Source organism: Carcharhinus amblyrhynchos, chromosome 29, assembly GCF_965287045.1.
Source record: "Carcharhinus amblyrhynchos chromosome 29, sCarAmb.v2.hapA, whole genome shotgun sequence".
NCBI lineage: Eukaryota > Metazoa > Chordata > Chondrichthyes > Carcharhiniformes > Carcharhinidae > Carcharhinus > Carcharhinus amblyrhynchos.
The window spans coordinates 15,538,540-15,553,179 of NC_137352.1; the positions used below are offsets into that span (position 1 = coordinate 15,538,540).

Consider the following 14,640-nt stretch of genomic DNA (forward strand, 5'->3'; position numbering starts at 1 on the left):
TAGATTTTTGATAGACAAAGGAGTGAAGGGTTAGGGGGACTGACAGGTATGTGAAGTTGAGGCCACAATCAAGTCAACCATGACCTTATTAAATGGCAGACCAGGCTCAAGGGACTGTATGGCCTATTGCTGTCCCTATATAATTCATAAAATCTTATTGTATAAAGAAAATGCAGTGTTTCCACTACAAATGCCATTAGTTAAACCTGAGTGTTGATGACTGATAAATTTTTATGGGCTTGGCTTTTGTATCGTTAACAGGTACTTGTTTTTATAATACATAAACTTGGATATAAAAGTGCTGTTTAGTTTTCAAACAGTGCTTCTTACAACAATTCTAGAGCCCAGTCAGTATGTGCATAGTTAAGGAATTTTAAGAATCTGAAACATATATATAGATTGTATTTCCTTCCATTAGTTTCAACTTGAAGAAAATTACCAGAAAAAAAGAAAGGAAGCATCCAAATCCAGGAAGACTATCTAACATCCATCAGGAACAAACTGGTGAGTAGTTTAGATGATTTCAACAACCCTGTTAGAACATCTTATATGATTCTTTTTTCTAACTAGAGCATTTTGGTTCATAAGAATATTGCATTTGTAGAAAGGTCTCCTTATTGGAACGAGCTCAATTTTTTGAGTCAATTGAAACGATGAGAACCAGTTTTGTTACTTGAGGCTTCAGTTAGCGTACATTTGATATATTTCTGTCTGTTTGGAAAAGATCAGGGTAGGCTCATTGGATGGTGCCACAATAATGAGTAATAATTAGCGTTGAAGTAGTTAGTCCACTTTTCAGTAGGACTGAGAAAGTTGAATGTTAGCCTAGTGTCCTGCATGAAGTTTCTGATGAGATTAAAAAGCATTAGATTGTTCGCACAAGGACACAAATTTAAGATGATCAAAAAAGGGAACTTTAGAGACAGTGGGGCTGATTTCCCACTGCTGGCATCAGAAGAACTGAATCACTTTCACATCACTTTGACCATGATCAGTAAGCTGAGAGTGTCAAATGGGTACCACTGCTGCTTGCCAAGTATGAAGTACAGGAAATTGGCTGGCTTCCACATTGAACCAGTAAGTAAGTCAGGCCAAGAAGAATGTTTGGGACGTGGGACTTGAATGGGTCATCAGAGTTTGTTTTATGTGTGTGCGCAAGTGAAGCCCTGCTATTTCTCCTGGCCTCAGAAGTAAGATGTAAGATATTACTTGACTTTTTGAATAACCTGCAGCAATCCTGTTAAACCACTCAACACATTGGTACTAATTCAAAGTCCAGAGATGCGCATGTTAGGTCGATTGGTCATGCTTAATTGCCTCTTAGTGTTAGGGAGTTTAGCAGAGTAAATATATGGGGTTACAGGATTGGGATTGTTGTCGGTGCAGGCTTGATGGGCTCAGTGGTCTTTTTCTGCTCTGTAAGAATTCTGTGATTCTAAATTGGCAGACCTGTATTGAACTTTGATCGTATATCAGTTTTCTGTCATTGTCAGCTTCAGATTCAGCGCAAATGGAGCTTTTTAAGTGCCTCAATTCATATTTCTCAATGCCTTGGATTTTAATATTTATCATAAGAATTCACAGTTCGAGGGACCTGGGTTCCATTCCTGGCTTGGGTCACTGTCTGTGTGGAGTTTGCACGTTTTCCTCGTGTCTGTGTGGGTTTCCTCCGGGTGCTCCGGTTTCCTCCTACAGTCCAAAGATGTGCAGGTTAGGTTGGTTGGCCATGCTAAAATCGCCCCTTAGTGTCCTGAGATGCATAGGTTAGAGGGATGAGTGGGTAAAACGTGTAGGGATATGAGGGTAGGGCCTGGGTGGGATTGTGGTCAGTGCAAAGTTGATGGGCCAAATGGCCTCTCTCTGTGTTTTAGGGTTTCTGTGATTTCTATGAAGAATTGCACAGCATCTTTTTAAAAACTGACTTTGCGTACCAAAATGTTAATTTGGAAAATGGTAAATATAAAATAAAAATGAATTATTTTGAAAGCCTTAAAGGAAGTCTTGTAGGATTGGTACTTAATAGCTCTGCTGTACTCACAAGAAAGTGCAATGTTAACATGACAGACTTATGAACTCTTCTTTTTAACACAGATATTTCAAACAAAAAATCTGACCAGAATGATCTGAAGGTACAGTAAATATATTGTTATTTTGAATTGCAAGAGTTCAACGTTGTTTTCTCGCTTCTCAGCAAGAAAGTTTAAACAGCTGAAGAATTGTTACAATTAATGCTTTGACAGTGTGTCCTATTAGTCAGACACACTATGAAATTTCTTTGCAAGCAATCTTAAGTCCACTCAGTTGCCATGCATATTCTCTCCATACAGTCAGCTTTTTTGAAAGCACTTGTTTCGTAGTCAGGTACTTGTGTGAGTGCACTAGTTGACATGTCCATGCATTGTATTATGCATGTCAGTACACTCTTAATTGATGTGAACTTGAGGCTATTCAACATTGTGTTTCCATGTCCAAACTTGCATCAAGTATCATTATCCCTGAGCCTCACTGACCTACACTGTGTCTTGATTTTAAATTCTTATCCTTGTTTCCAAATGCCTTTATGGTTCCTCCCTATCTCTGTGATCCTTTTTAGACCCACAATCCCCTGAATACTGTGACCTGTTGAGCACCTTGTTTTTAATCACTGTGCTTTGATGGTCATGGCTTCAGCTGACAAGATTGTGAGCTTTAGAATTCACTACTTAAATGTCTCTCCCTCTCTTTCTTCCTTTCAAGACATCAACAGGACAATCGAGAGCTCTTGCTTAACAATAGCCTACTCTCTAATGCTCAGTTTGGGTTCCGTCAGAGTCACTCAGCTCCTGACAGCCTTGATTCAAACATGGACAAAAGAGGTGAGGTGAGAGTGACTGCCCTTGACATAAAGGCAGCAGTTAACTGAGTTTGGCATTAAGGAGCCCTATCAAAGCTGGAGTCTGTGGGAATCAGTGAGATTCTCTCTCCTGGTTGGAGTCATAATCAGCAGAAAGAGAGATGGCTGTGGTTGTTGGAGGTCCATTATATCAATTCCAAAATATCACTGCATGAGTTCCTCAGGATAATGTCCTAGGCCCAGCCGTCTTCAGCTGCTTCATCAATGACCTTCCTTCCATCAAAAGGTCAGAAGAGGGGGCGTTTGCGAGTAATTGCCCAATGTTCATCAACTCCTCAGAAAACATTCAGTGGCCCACGATCAACATGCTAAGGTTACCATTGACAAGAAACTTAATTGGACTAACCATTTAAATACTGTGGCTATAAGGACAAAATGCAATTCAGTTAATGACCTTTATGAATCCTGTTTGACAAATCTAATGCTAAAGAAAATTGCTTTCCCCTTAAAATATTAAATATTTTCAGATGCTCCTGAGTCCTTTGCAGTATGTGTCACAAGGTGCCATAGAAAAAGTGAACCTTTGGCTTTAGCAGACTGCTCAGCCATGGTGATTTCAAACCATTGCCTTTCATTTGATTGGAGATCACTCCAATGCAGATGCATCTAAGGGATATTACAAAGATTAGCATATAATACTGTTGGATAGTTAAATAAGGAAGGATAAAAAATTTTGTCTCAGAACAGACAGTGATTGCCCACAAAAGGGAATCCTCAATTATTAGTTGTTCTTTCTACTTGTTGAGTACGAGTCCGTATTGTTGTCCTCAAACTCAGCTCAACTGATGTCATGACAAAGGCACTCAAACTCTCGAATTATTGTGCATAAATCTTGATGGTTCGCTACTAAATTACCATAAAAATACCAAACTCTACTACAAAGCTTCAGTACACCAGGCATCAACTTTGTTACACGCAAAGTATTTAATCTCTGACTGACTTTATTATACACAAATTAATTGATCTCTGACCTACTTCATTATACGCAAAATATTCGAAGGGTTTCAGAACTTCACAAAATATCCAAACTCATGATTTGGGCTTTGAGGTACTACCCATGACGAAGCGATTAGATTCCTTCCTATTCTGATGTCTCCGAGTCCCAGACTTGGGGTCTTGCTGCTTCTTCTACAGTACTTGATCCTGGATTCCTACTGGTGATGTCTCTGAATCTCTCTCTGTCTCTGACAGATGTTGCTGGCACTGATCATGCTGCCTGCCAGGTACTCACAGGACAGGCACTAATCAATCACTGTCTTTTTGGTCACAATGCTGAACAGTGGTGTCTCTGTCAAGGCTCATAATTCTGTCAGAAACAAGACACACAGGGATCTGTGATTGGTCACTCTCTTCAAGGTATAGCAACAGCCGTTGCCCAGTCAGCTCCCTTGCTTGTTCCGTGGCTGCACGTCCTGTTCTTTGCTGCCCCAAAAGACCTCAGCCTGATCACAGTTAGCCCTTTTAACCATCAAGTTTTGCTGGTGCCTTCACCTCACTGGGTGCCTTTATGCATATCCATCAAGCTACAATATAAACTTTTCTAACTATCGTTTGCCATAAAGGGACTACTGAGATTCTTTAGCAGACTTCAGGAAAATTGAGTAGTGCTCTCAAAAGGCTGATTGATCTCTTAGCTTAGTCTTTGTAGTTCTCATGCATAACGTAGGTTATTCACAAGATTCAGCAGAGGATTGCAGTCTTTTAACTTTCTGGCTGACAAAGATGTGATTTGTATTCATTTTGGTTTTCAGTGTTGTACATTCGATATTCCTTGTCAATCGATTCTGACTCTGATGGTTGACTGATCAGAGGTTCCATTTGACAAGATCACTCTTGAGAGAACCAGGTTAAATTTGCAGAATTTCCAAAAGCTGCTGTGCCTACTAGCTGCAATCCAACAAACAATCCATCCAAAACATGAATGTTGATGTCCAGAGAAATTAGTTTACTGACGTGGATTCCAGAATTATGCAAAATTGGGTTTAACAAGCCAACAATATTATTGTATTTTTAAATGCTGCTGAATCAGGATTACTATTTTGTTGCAGTTAGTGATTTCTCACTTAATGAAGTGCGCATGGACCACAGAATCATTTAGCTTTAGCCACTCGAAATTTAAATTTCATTCCAAGTAAATTGGTATCATTATTTGTTGGGCTAGTCAGTTCACATGAACCTCAGCCTTATGCTCAAAACAGTGACAGTTTTAACCCTTTTTTTTCAAATAAGATAGCGAATTTCCTGCCAATGTGAGTTTAACAACTTCGGGAGCTGGACCTATGGACTCTCAAAACTTTTTCTTTTAACTGTGACAGCTTTTTTTCATTCATTTCTTTCAAATTGAGATTTGTATTTTTAAGTTACAGTTTACCAGATAGAGTGTATTTCATCCACAGGAAAAAGACATTAACTAATGTTCACTGAGCACAAGATTTTCCTATCTTAGTGCATTTCTTTGCGCTTGTTCCTCTCATGGCAGAGCACACTGGAGAAAATGAGCGCGCATTTTATTCATGAGAGGATTTGGAGTTGGGGACTAAGTATAGTGTGCCAAAGTTTGCAGATGACACTAAGATGAGTGGTAGAACAAAGTGTGCAGAGGACACGGAATGTCTGCAAAGGGATATAGACAGTTTAAGTGTGTGGGCGAGGGTTTGGCAGATGGAGTGCAGTGTTGGTAAATGTGAGGTCATCTATTTTGGTAGGAATAACAGCAAAATGGACTGTTATTTAAATGGTAAAAAATTGCAGCATGCTGCTATGCAGAGGGACCTGTGTGTCCTTGTACATGAATCACAGGAAGTTGGTTTGCAGGTGCAGCAGGCTATTAAGAAGGCAAATGGAACATTTTCCTTCATTGCTAGAGGGGTGGAGTTTTAAAACAGGGAGATTATGTTGCAGCTATATAAGGTGCTGGTGAGGCCACAGCTGGAGTACGGTGTGCAGTTTGATCTCTTTATTTGAGAAAGGATATACTGGCACTGGAGAGTTTGCAGAGGGGATTCACTAGGTTGATTCCAGAGTTGAGAGTTGACTTTGAGGAGAGACTGAGTAGATTGGAACTATACTCATTGGAATTTAGAAGAGTGAAGGAGAAATCTTATAGAAACGTATAAAATTATGAAGGAAATAAGAAAGAAAGAAGCAGGGAGGTTGCTTCCACTGGCGGGTGAAACCAGAATTAGGGGACATAGCCTCAAAATAAGGGGAAGCAGATTTAGAAGTGAGTTGGGAGGAACTTTTTCACCCAAAGGGTTCTGAATCAGTGGAATTCCCTGCCCAATGAAGCAGTTGAGGCTACCTCGTTGAATGTTTTTAAGGCAGGGATAGATAGATTTTTGAACAGTAAAGGAATTAAGGGTTGTGGTGAGCGGGCAGGTAAGTGGAACTAAATCCTTGAAAAGATAAGCCATGATCTTATTGAATGGCGGAGCAGGCTCAAGAGGTCAAATGGCCTACTCCTCCTGATTCTTATGTTTTATGAGATGACCACCTTATAATTAAATGTAGATTATATCTCAGAATTTTATCTAGAACAGTCTGTGGACTTGTAGCAAACAATTCTTGACAACACAGAATATTGCAGCAGTAAACTGCCCAAGTCAATCTAGAACTGTAAAGTAAGAGTTTTCACTGTCAATTCTGCATGTTGTTGACATATTCCTGTTTGTAAACTATTAAATTACATACATTTGTTATTTTGTCTCTTTGGAAGAAGTTCAACAACCTTTTTTATAGTGCTCTTAATGCAACAACACATCCCAAGGTGTTTCAGGGGAGAGGGTGGCATGGTGGTATTGTCACTGGACTAACCAACCAGAGATGCAGGCTAATGATTTAGGGACCTGGGTTTGAATCCCACCATAGCAAATTGTGTAATTTGAATTCAATAAAAAAACTGACCATGAAGCCGTTGTCAATTGTCAGAAAAGCCCATATGGTTCATTAGTTAATGTTCTTTAGGGAAGGAAATCTGCCAGACGCACAGTAATATGGTTGACTGTTAACTGCCCTCTGAAATGGCCTAGCAAGCCACTCAGTTCAAGGGCAATTGGGAAGAGGCAGTAAATGTTGGCCCACACAGTGACACCCACAACCCATGAATGAATAAAAAAAAAGCACAATCAGACCAGAATTGTTGTCAAGTCACAGAGAGAAATATGATCACATGAATATATCACTGGATTATAAGAAGTGACTATGTAAATTGGGCTACATCTGTTCTTGCCAGAAAAAAATACATGCGCTATTTTTAGGATTCTAAAAGGACTAAATAATGTGGACTATGGTCTAATTTATCACAGTAAGAAGTCTCACAACACCAGGTTAAAGTCCAACAGGTTTATTTGGTAGCACAAGCCACAAGCTTTCAGAGCGCTGCCCCTTCATCAGGTAAGTGGGAGTTGTGTTCAGAAACAAGGCATATATAGACACAAACTGAATTTACAAGATAATGGTTGGAATGCGAGTCTTTACAGGCAATCAAGTCTTAAAGGTACAGACAATGTGAATGGAGAGAGCGTTAAGCACAGGTTAAAGAGATGCGTGTTATCTCCAGCCAGAGCAGCTAGCGAGATTTTGCAGGTCCAGGCAAGTCATGGGGGTTACAGACAGTGTGACATGAACCCAAGATTCTGGTTGAGTCCATCCTCATGGGCGGAACCTGGCTATCAGTTTCTGCTCAGCGATTCTGCGTTATCGTGTGTCGTGAAGGCCGCCTCGGAGAATGCTTATCCGAAGATCAGAGACTGAATGCCCGTGACTGCTGAAGTGTTCCCCAACAGGAAAAGAACACTCCTGCCTGGTGATTGTCAAGCGGTGTTCATTTATCTGTTGCCGTAGCATCTGCATAGTCTCCCCATTGTACCATGCCCCGGGACATCCTTTCCTGCATCTGTTATCGCCCCATAGCTGTTGAACCCAGGGACATAACCTGCCCTTGAAGCTAGGGTAAATTCAAAGCATATCTGTGGAAATGTTATTTCCATGAATAAGTCAGTGGAACAGATTCCCTGTGAAAACTCTGGAAGTAGATTTTATTGATTCATTAGAGTGTACATTATAGACCGCATTAAGGAAATGGTGCAATCAAATTTTTTTCTTCCCTATAGAATGTCAAATGATTCGATTTGTGTGTCAGAGGCAAAATGTTTCATAAAGGTTGAGGGAAGCCCTTCCTTATATTGGATAGTCATGTATTCTGTAGTATCAGATTATTCACTTCACTGAATATAAATTTGTCTGCTTAGTTCCTTAATCCCTGCTGCTGTATTACTGCAATCTCATGAGTTATAAACATACTTCAATTATAAATATTAATCTTGGAGGAAAAGAAAAGCCTCAGTGCCAGTTCTATGTCTTACACAGATGGATTTTTCCCCCTGCAATTGTTCATTCACGTTTGGTGTATGGCTTTAGGGCACTTGCTGATACAATTTCAGTTGACTGCATGTTTGAACCCAGGTGCTGTTTAAAATGTCCTGTTTTGAGTACATTAATTTTTTTAATCTGGTCTTTTTTCCCTTCTGAGTTTGCTAAATTGTATTTTTAAATTTCTAATAGGATGAAACAGTTGGAGCCAGAAAGAAGGAAGGGAAAGCAAAGGTATTTAAAATATTCCCTTGAGAGTTAGACAAAACAGAATTTAGCTGCATTTAATTTAGATACATTTAACTCAGCTAGTGTCCTGGGGACCTGGATTTGTATCCTGCCACAGCAGATGATGGAATTTGGATTCAATAAAAAACATCAGGAATGAAGAATTTATTGATGACCGTGAAACCATTGTTAATTGTTGGAAAATCGCATCTAATGTCCTTCAGAGAAGGAAATTGCCGTCCTTACTTGATCTGGCCTACATGTGACCTCAGAGCCACAGCAACGTGGTTGACTCTCAGTTGTCCTTAGGCAACTAGGGTGGGCAATAAATGCTGGTCAGCCAGCAATGCTCATGTCCCACGAATTAATAAAAAAAATGTAAAAGTCAGTTTAAGTGGAAAGTAGGTTAACCAGATAATTACTCTTAAATTTCTATGGTAACACAGTATACCTAGTGAAGGATTGATTAAATATAGATATAATTTAAAAGCCAGAGATTTTTAAAGAATTTTCATGCGAACCTATATGGAATTCATAGATCTTGACAATTGTATGGAGCTATCTTTCTTTCAAAAAAAGCTAAATATTTTAATTAAGGGACTTGATTTAACTTGCTGACATAAGTGTATTCTAGTTTTTGTTCATCCCTGTTCTTCCCCACTTCTCTTCAGAATATAGGACTTCCAAACGAGTGGATGAAGAATGATAAAAGGAGGTAAGAATTCAAGTCGTGTTAAAAGCGTAATAGCTGTTTGAGTAAGTCTGCTGTTGATTAGCAACAAACTTTTAAAAAATGATCTAGGCTGTTTTTAAGAGGTTAGTAACAGTAAAAGAGGGCACTATAATGGTGGCATGCTGTCCTGACATCCTCTTCAAAACTAATACATTGATTATATGGATCAAGAAGCCTGAAATTTCCTTTTAAGACAACGACTTGCATTATGTAGTGCCTTCGGTGTAGGCAAAAGTCCCATCATATTTAATAATGTCTTAGTCAAAGCAGAATGGATGGCAAATCAAAGAAGGAGAACTTACAAGGAGTATCAAAGTTTAGCCTAAAAGTGGTGCGTTTTAAGGAGGGCCTTATAAGGAGAAATGGGGAGAGATTAGGAAAGGCGGCATGTAATCTCAATGGCTGCTGGTGGTGAAAGAGAAGGGAAGACACGAGAATTAGAAGAATGGTCATTTCGGGACCTGGAGATATTGGTGGGAAGGGAGGGTGGTGGTGGGTGAGGGGAAGATAGTTGTAGGGCTAGGAGATTATGGGTAGCAGAAACGAGGCTACAAAGTGTCTTAAATCTGAAAGCAAGAATTTTAAATTAGTAATGCTGAAGTGGAGAAACGATATCAGTTACCGAGGGCCAGAAAGATGATGGATGAGTGGAATTTTGGAAGAGATGATGTTCATGAAGGCCGGAAGGCTGACCAGGGAAACATTACAGTAGTCAAGACTAGAGGAATTTACTTGAGCTGGGTATGACAAAGACTTCACTAGTGCTAAAACAAAATACTGTGGATACTGGAAATCTGAAATACAAAAAATTGTTGGAAATACTCAGCAGGTTGGGCAGCACTAGTACTGTTCAATATGTTTCATTTTAAATATTGTAATGGTGAACATTACAACTGTCTGGTTGGAAGAATCATGTTGTCTTAGTTAATTCACTGTGTATGTAGACTGTTATTTCCAGATGACCACCTAATTTGGTGCAGATCAAATGGCATTTTTCTGGTGCAATTAATTTCTTGTCATTAAGGCAGACAAGTCCCCAGGGTCTGATAGGATATTCCCCAGAATACTGAAAGAAGCAAGGGAGGAAATTGCTAGAACCTTGAGAGAAATCTTTGTATCCTCACTGGCTACAGGGGAGGTCCCAGAGGATTGGAGAATAGCCAATATTGTTCCTTTGTCTAAGAAGGGTAGCAAGGATAATCCAGATAATTACAAGCCAGTGAGTCTTACATCATTGGTGGGGAAATTATTGGAGAGGATTCTTCAGGACAGGAAATAACTGGACATGTTAGTGAAAGACAACATGGTTTTGTGAAGGGAAGGTCGTGCCTCACTAAGTTGATTGAGTTTTTCAAAGAAGTGACGAAGATGGTTGATGAGGGTAAGGGAGTGGATGTTGTCTACATGGACTTCAGTAAGGCCTTTGACAAGGTCCCTTATGGCAGACTGGCGCAGAAGGTAAAGTCGCATGGGATCAGAGATGAGTTGGCAAGGTGGATACAGACTGGCTGGATCATAGAAGACAGAGGGTAGCAGTGGAAGGGTTATGACAAATGGCGTTCCTCAGGGATCAGTGCTGGGACCTCTACTGTTGGTAATATATATAAATGATTTGGAGGAAAATATAATTGGTTTGATTAGTAAGTTTGCGGACAACACAAAGGTTGATGGATTTGTGGATAGCAATTGAGGACCATCAGAGGATACAGCAGGATATAGATCGGTTGGAGACTTGAGAGAGAAATGACAGATGGAGTTTAATCTGGACAAATGTGAGGAAATGCATTTTGGAAGATCTAATGCAGATAGGAAATATCCAGTAAATGGCAGAACCCTTTAGCGTATTGATAGGCAGAGGGATCTGGGTGTATAGGTACACAGGTTATTTTGAAAGCGGCAATGCAGATGGAGAAGGTAGTCAAGAAGGCATTCAACATGCTTGCCTTCATTGTCCAGGGCATTGAGTTTAAAAATTGGCAAGTCAGGTTGCAGCTTTATAGAGCCTTAGTTAGGCTGCACTTGGAATATAGTGTTCAGTTGTGGTTGCCACACCACCAGAAGGATGTGGAGGCTTTGGAGAGGGTACAGAAAAGATTTACCAGGATGTTGCTCAGTATGGAAGGCATTAGCTATGAGGAGAGGTTGGAGAAACTTGGTTTGTTCTCACTGGAATGACGGAGGTTGAGAGGCGGCCTGATAGAACTCTACAAGATTATGAAGGGCATGGACTGAATGGATAGTCAGAAGCTTTTACCCAGAGTGGAAGAGTCAATTAGTAGGGGGTATAAGTTTAAGGTGCGGGTGCAAGGTTTAAAGGAGATGTACGAGGCAAGTTTTTTTACACAGAGGATGGTGGGTGCCTGGAACACTCTGCTGTGGAGGTAGTGGAAGCAGATACCAAAGTAACTTTTAAGGGGTAACTTGACAAATGCACAATAGGATGGGAATACAGCAATACAGTCTCCAGAAGCATAGGGGGTCTCAGATCAGTCAGGTAGCATGGTCGGTGCAGGCTTGGAGGGCCTGTTCCTGTGCTGTAATTTTTTTTGTTCTTTGTAAGGTTGGTGGAAAATACTAAACCAATAAACACTTGTCAATATTTTGCCAAAAGAAACGAAGAACATCAAATCCAAATAACTGTTGAGATAACATGATGTTACATTGATCTACTGTGCCAGTATTTTAACTGAATGTGATGAAACCTCATATTTAGAAAGGAACCATAAACCTGTGACTATAGCTGATATTCAAATAAAAAGGACTTCAACATTTGTAACTTTCACTTGTACAACAATCACAGAAATTGTAACACAACTTGTGTTAAAAGAAGAATTGTCCTCAATACTAGCATCCATTTTAAAAATTAAGTTATGATGACTATCCATGTAAATATAAAAATGAGGAGATTATAATTAGTGCAGACAACCACACCAGTGCTAAAAGCACAACTTGGATGGGATGTCCAGTGTAAAATTAAACCTTGCTATGCTCATTTTCGCAGGGTAAAAGAAAAGAGGCAAAGTTAGGGGGCCAACCTCCAATGTCAAATAGCATCGCAAACATATTTGATGCCACATTAGTTTGGGCAGTCTATAGGCATCCTGCATAAGCTTGGAACAAGTGTTGGGCCTCTGACAAGTGTTATGAGCAAGGCCAGAAACTCCAAGGCGTTTCACTCCAGATATGATTCAGGTGACCCACCAGGAAACTTTTATTAAAATAAATTATTTAAGAAATCAATTAAAATATAAATAAACACTTAATATAATCTCTACTGATTGCAAATTTTAAGCATAGATACAATATAAACCTTAACAGTCAGCTAACTATAATGTTCTAAGCCAAGCAACATCCTAGACAAACGCCCCTTCCCCGACTTGACGCTTACGTGATGCTGGATTTTTCAGCTTTTAACACCTGCTGTGAATTGGTCCTTTGAAATGTTGGATTACAACTGTGGTTTCCCAGCCCTGGAACTTTCAGCACATTTCAAGAGAGAAAGAGACAGAGTCCCTGCTTGCCTCTAGCCAGCAGGATTTCCAACACCAGGAAGAGTTCTTTCTCAAGTCCAGGCAGCCTCGGAGCCAAAATGAAGCCAAATCCTTGGATTTTGCTGTGGGGAAGAAACTGTCCCTCAGGCGTGACCTGACCTGTCAATCATTTACCACCAACAATTCAAAAGGGTCCAAGATATAGGATAAAAATGCTCAGGATATCAAATTTTCTAGATTAAAAATAAATATTTCAATTATCTTGCTTCAGCAACAATAAAAGATACCTGTTTCAGAAGTGCGGCATCAAAACAAAAATGCCAGGCCTGCTTGAAAAAATCTTGAAGAGAACATGATCAAAGTACTTTTCTTAAAGGCACAGCATTGTCGCACATGGCATTGTTAATTTCACTCTCATCTCTGATTTAATTTGGATTACTATTGTCACATGTATTAACATAGTGAAAAGTATTGTTTTTTGCACTGTATACAGACAAAACATACCGTTCATAGAGAAGGAAACGGGAGTGCAGAATGTAGTGTTATAGCTAGGGTTTAGAGAAAGATCAACTTAATGCAGGGTAGATCCATTCAAAAGTCTGACAGCAGCAAGGAAGAAGCTGTTCTTGGTACGTGACCTCAGACTTTTGTATCTTTTTCCCAAAGGAAAAAGGTGAAAGAGAGAATGTCTGGGGTGCATGCAGTCCTTAATTACGCTGGCTGATTTGCCAAGGCAGCGAAGTGTGGACAGAGTCAATGGATGGGAGACTGGTTTGCGTGATGGATTGAGCTACATTCACGACCTTTTATAGTTGCTTGGAATGTTGGGCAGAGCAGGAGCCATACCAAGCTGTGAAAGAACGCTTTCTATGGTGCATCTGTAAACATTGGTGAGAGTTGTAGTTGACATGCCAAATTTCTTTAGTCTTCTGAGAAAGGAGAGGCGTTGGTGGGCTTTCTTAACGATAGTGTCGGCATTGGGGGACCAGGACAGACTGTTGTTGATCTGGACACCTAAAATCTTGAAGTTTTTGACCCTTTCTACTTCGTTCCCATTGATATACACTGGGGCATGTTCTTCTTTACACTTCCTGAAGTCAATGACAATCTCCTTCGTTTTGTTGACATTGAAGGAGAGATTATTTTTGCCACCCAGTTCACCAGATTCTGTGCTCTGTCTGTGAGTCCAGGGTTCGAACACAAATTGCAAGTTTGACACTCAACTGCAGTATTGATGGAGCAGCATACTGTGGGAGTAGTAAACTGTTGGAGGTACTGTCTTTTGGATGCGGAGTTAAGCTGAGGCCCCATCTGATCTCGGTCTCCCCCTCAGGTCATGACAATCCTGACGGTGTAGCTTTCCGGAGTTCTTTATCAGCTGACCAACCAATGACACCCAGTTCATGGATTTGGTCACTTCAAGGGAAAACACCCAGACCTTTAGCAGCTCTGTGCTATTCACACAGCTTTCCAGGATTTAGACCTTTTTGTTTTTAGCTAACTTGCACATTCTTCCCAAGAGGGTGGACCTCCTTTTCTGTCAAACTGAAGAAGTGGACCTCTTCCAACAACTCAGCTCCTTCCTTGAGGCATTAATGGCCAATGTTGATACTTGTCAGAAGCTTTTTGAAAATAGGAAGACCGGTTTAAATTTGACAGAGAAGTGCAAAAAAGATTGAGCCTTACTAGTGGAGAATGAATAATGTGAAAGGTTCGGAAAAGGTTTTTGTTTCCAAAATTGAACAGTTGCTGTTTCTATTTTGAGCTTATTTTATAGTGATCTCTACCTTATCCAATCATATTTTTAGCAGCACTACTCAATTTCCCATGATACTTTGAAAGTTGAGGCAATACCAAACCTTTCACTCTTAGAATGCAAGTATCCCTTTCCCTGTAGCTATAATAACAAATGAACTTAAGAGTTG

General features: G+C 40.0%; 1 protein-coding gene across 1 annotated transcript in view; it reads left to right on the top strand.

Moving 5' to 3' along the window:
* LOC145359822 (uncharacterized) overlaps nucleotides 1-14,640 on the top strand; it is a 114,755-nt gene that overhangs the window by 76,151 nt on the left and 23,964 nt on the right. The window contains exons 25-28 of the mRNA XM_080214605.1: nucleotides 419-504; nucleotides 2,092-2,129; nucleotides 8,456-8,497; nucleotides 9,163-9,206. Of these exons, the coding sequence (XP_080070731.1) occupies nucleotides 419-504; nucleotides 2,092-2,129; nucleotides 8,456-8,497; nucleotides 9,163-9,206 (210 nt within the window). The remainder of the gene's footprint in view (nucleotides 1-418; nucleotides 505-2,091; nucleotides 2,130-8,455; nucleotides 8,498-9,162; nucleotides 9,207-14,640) is intronic.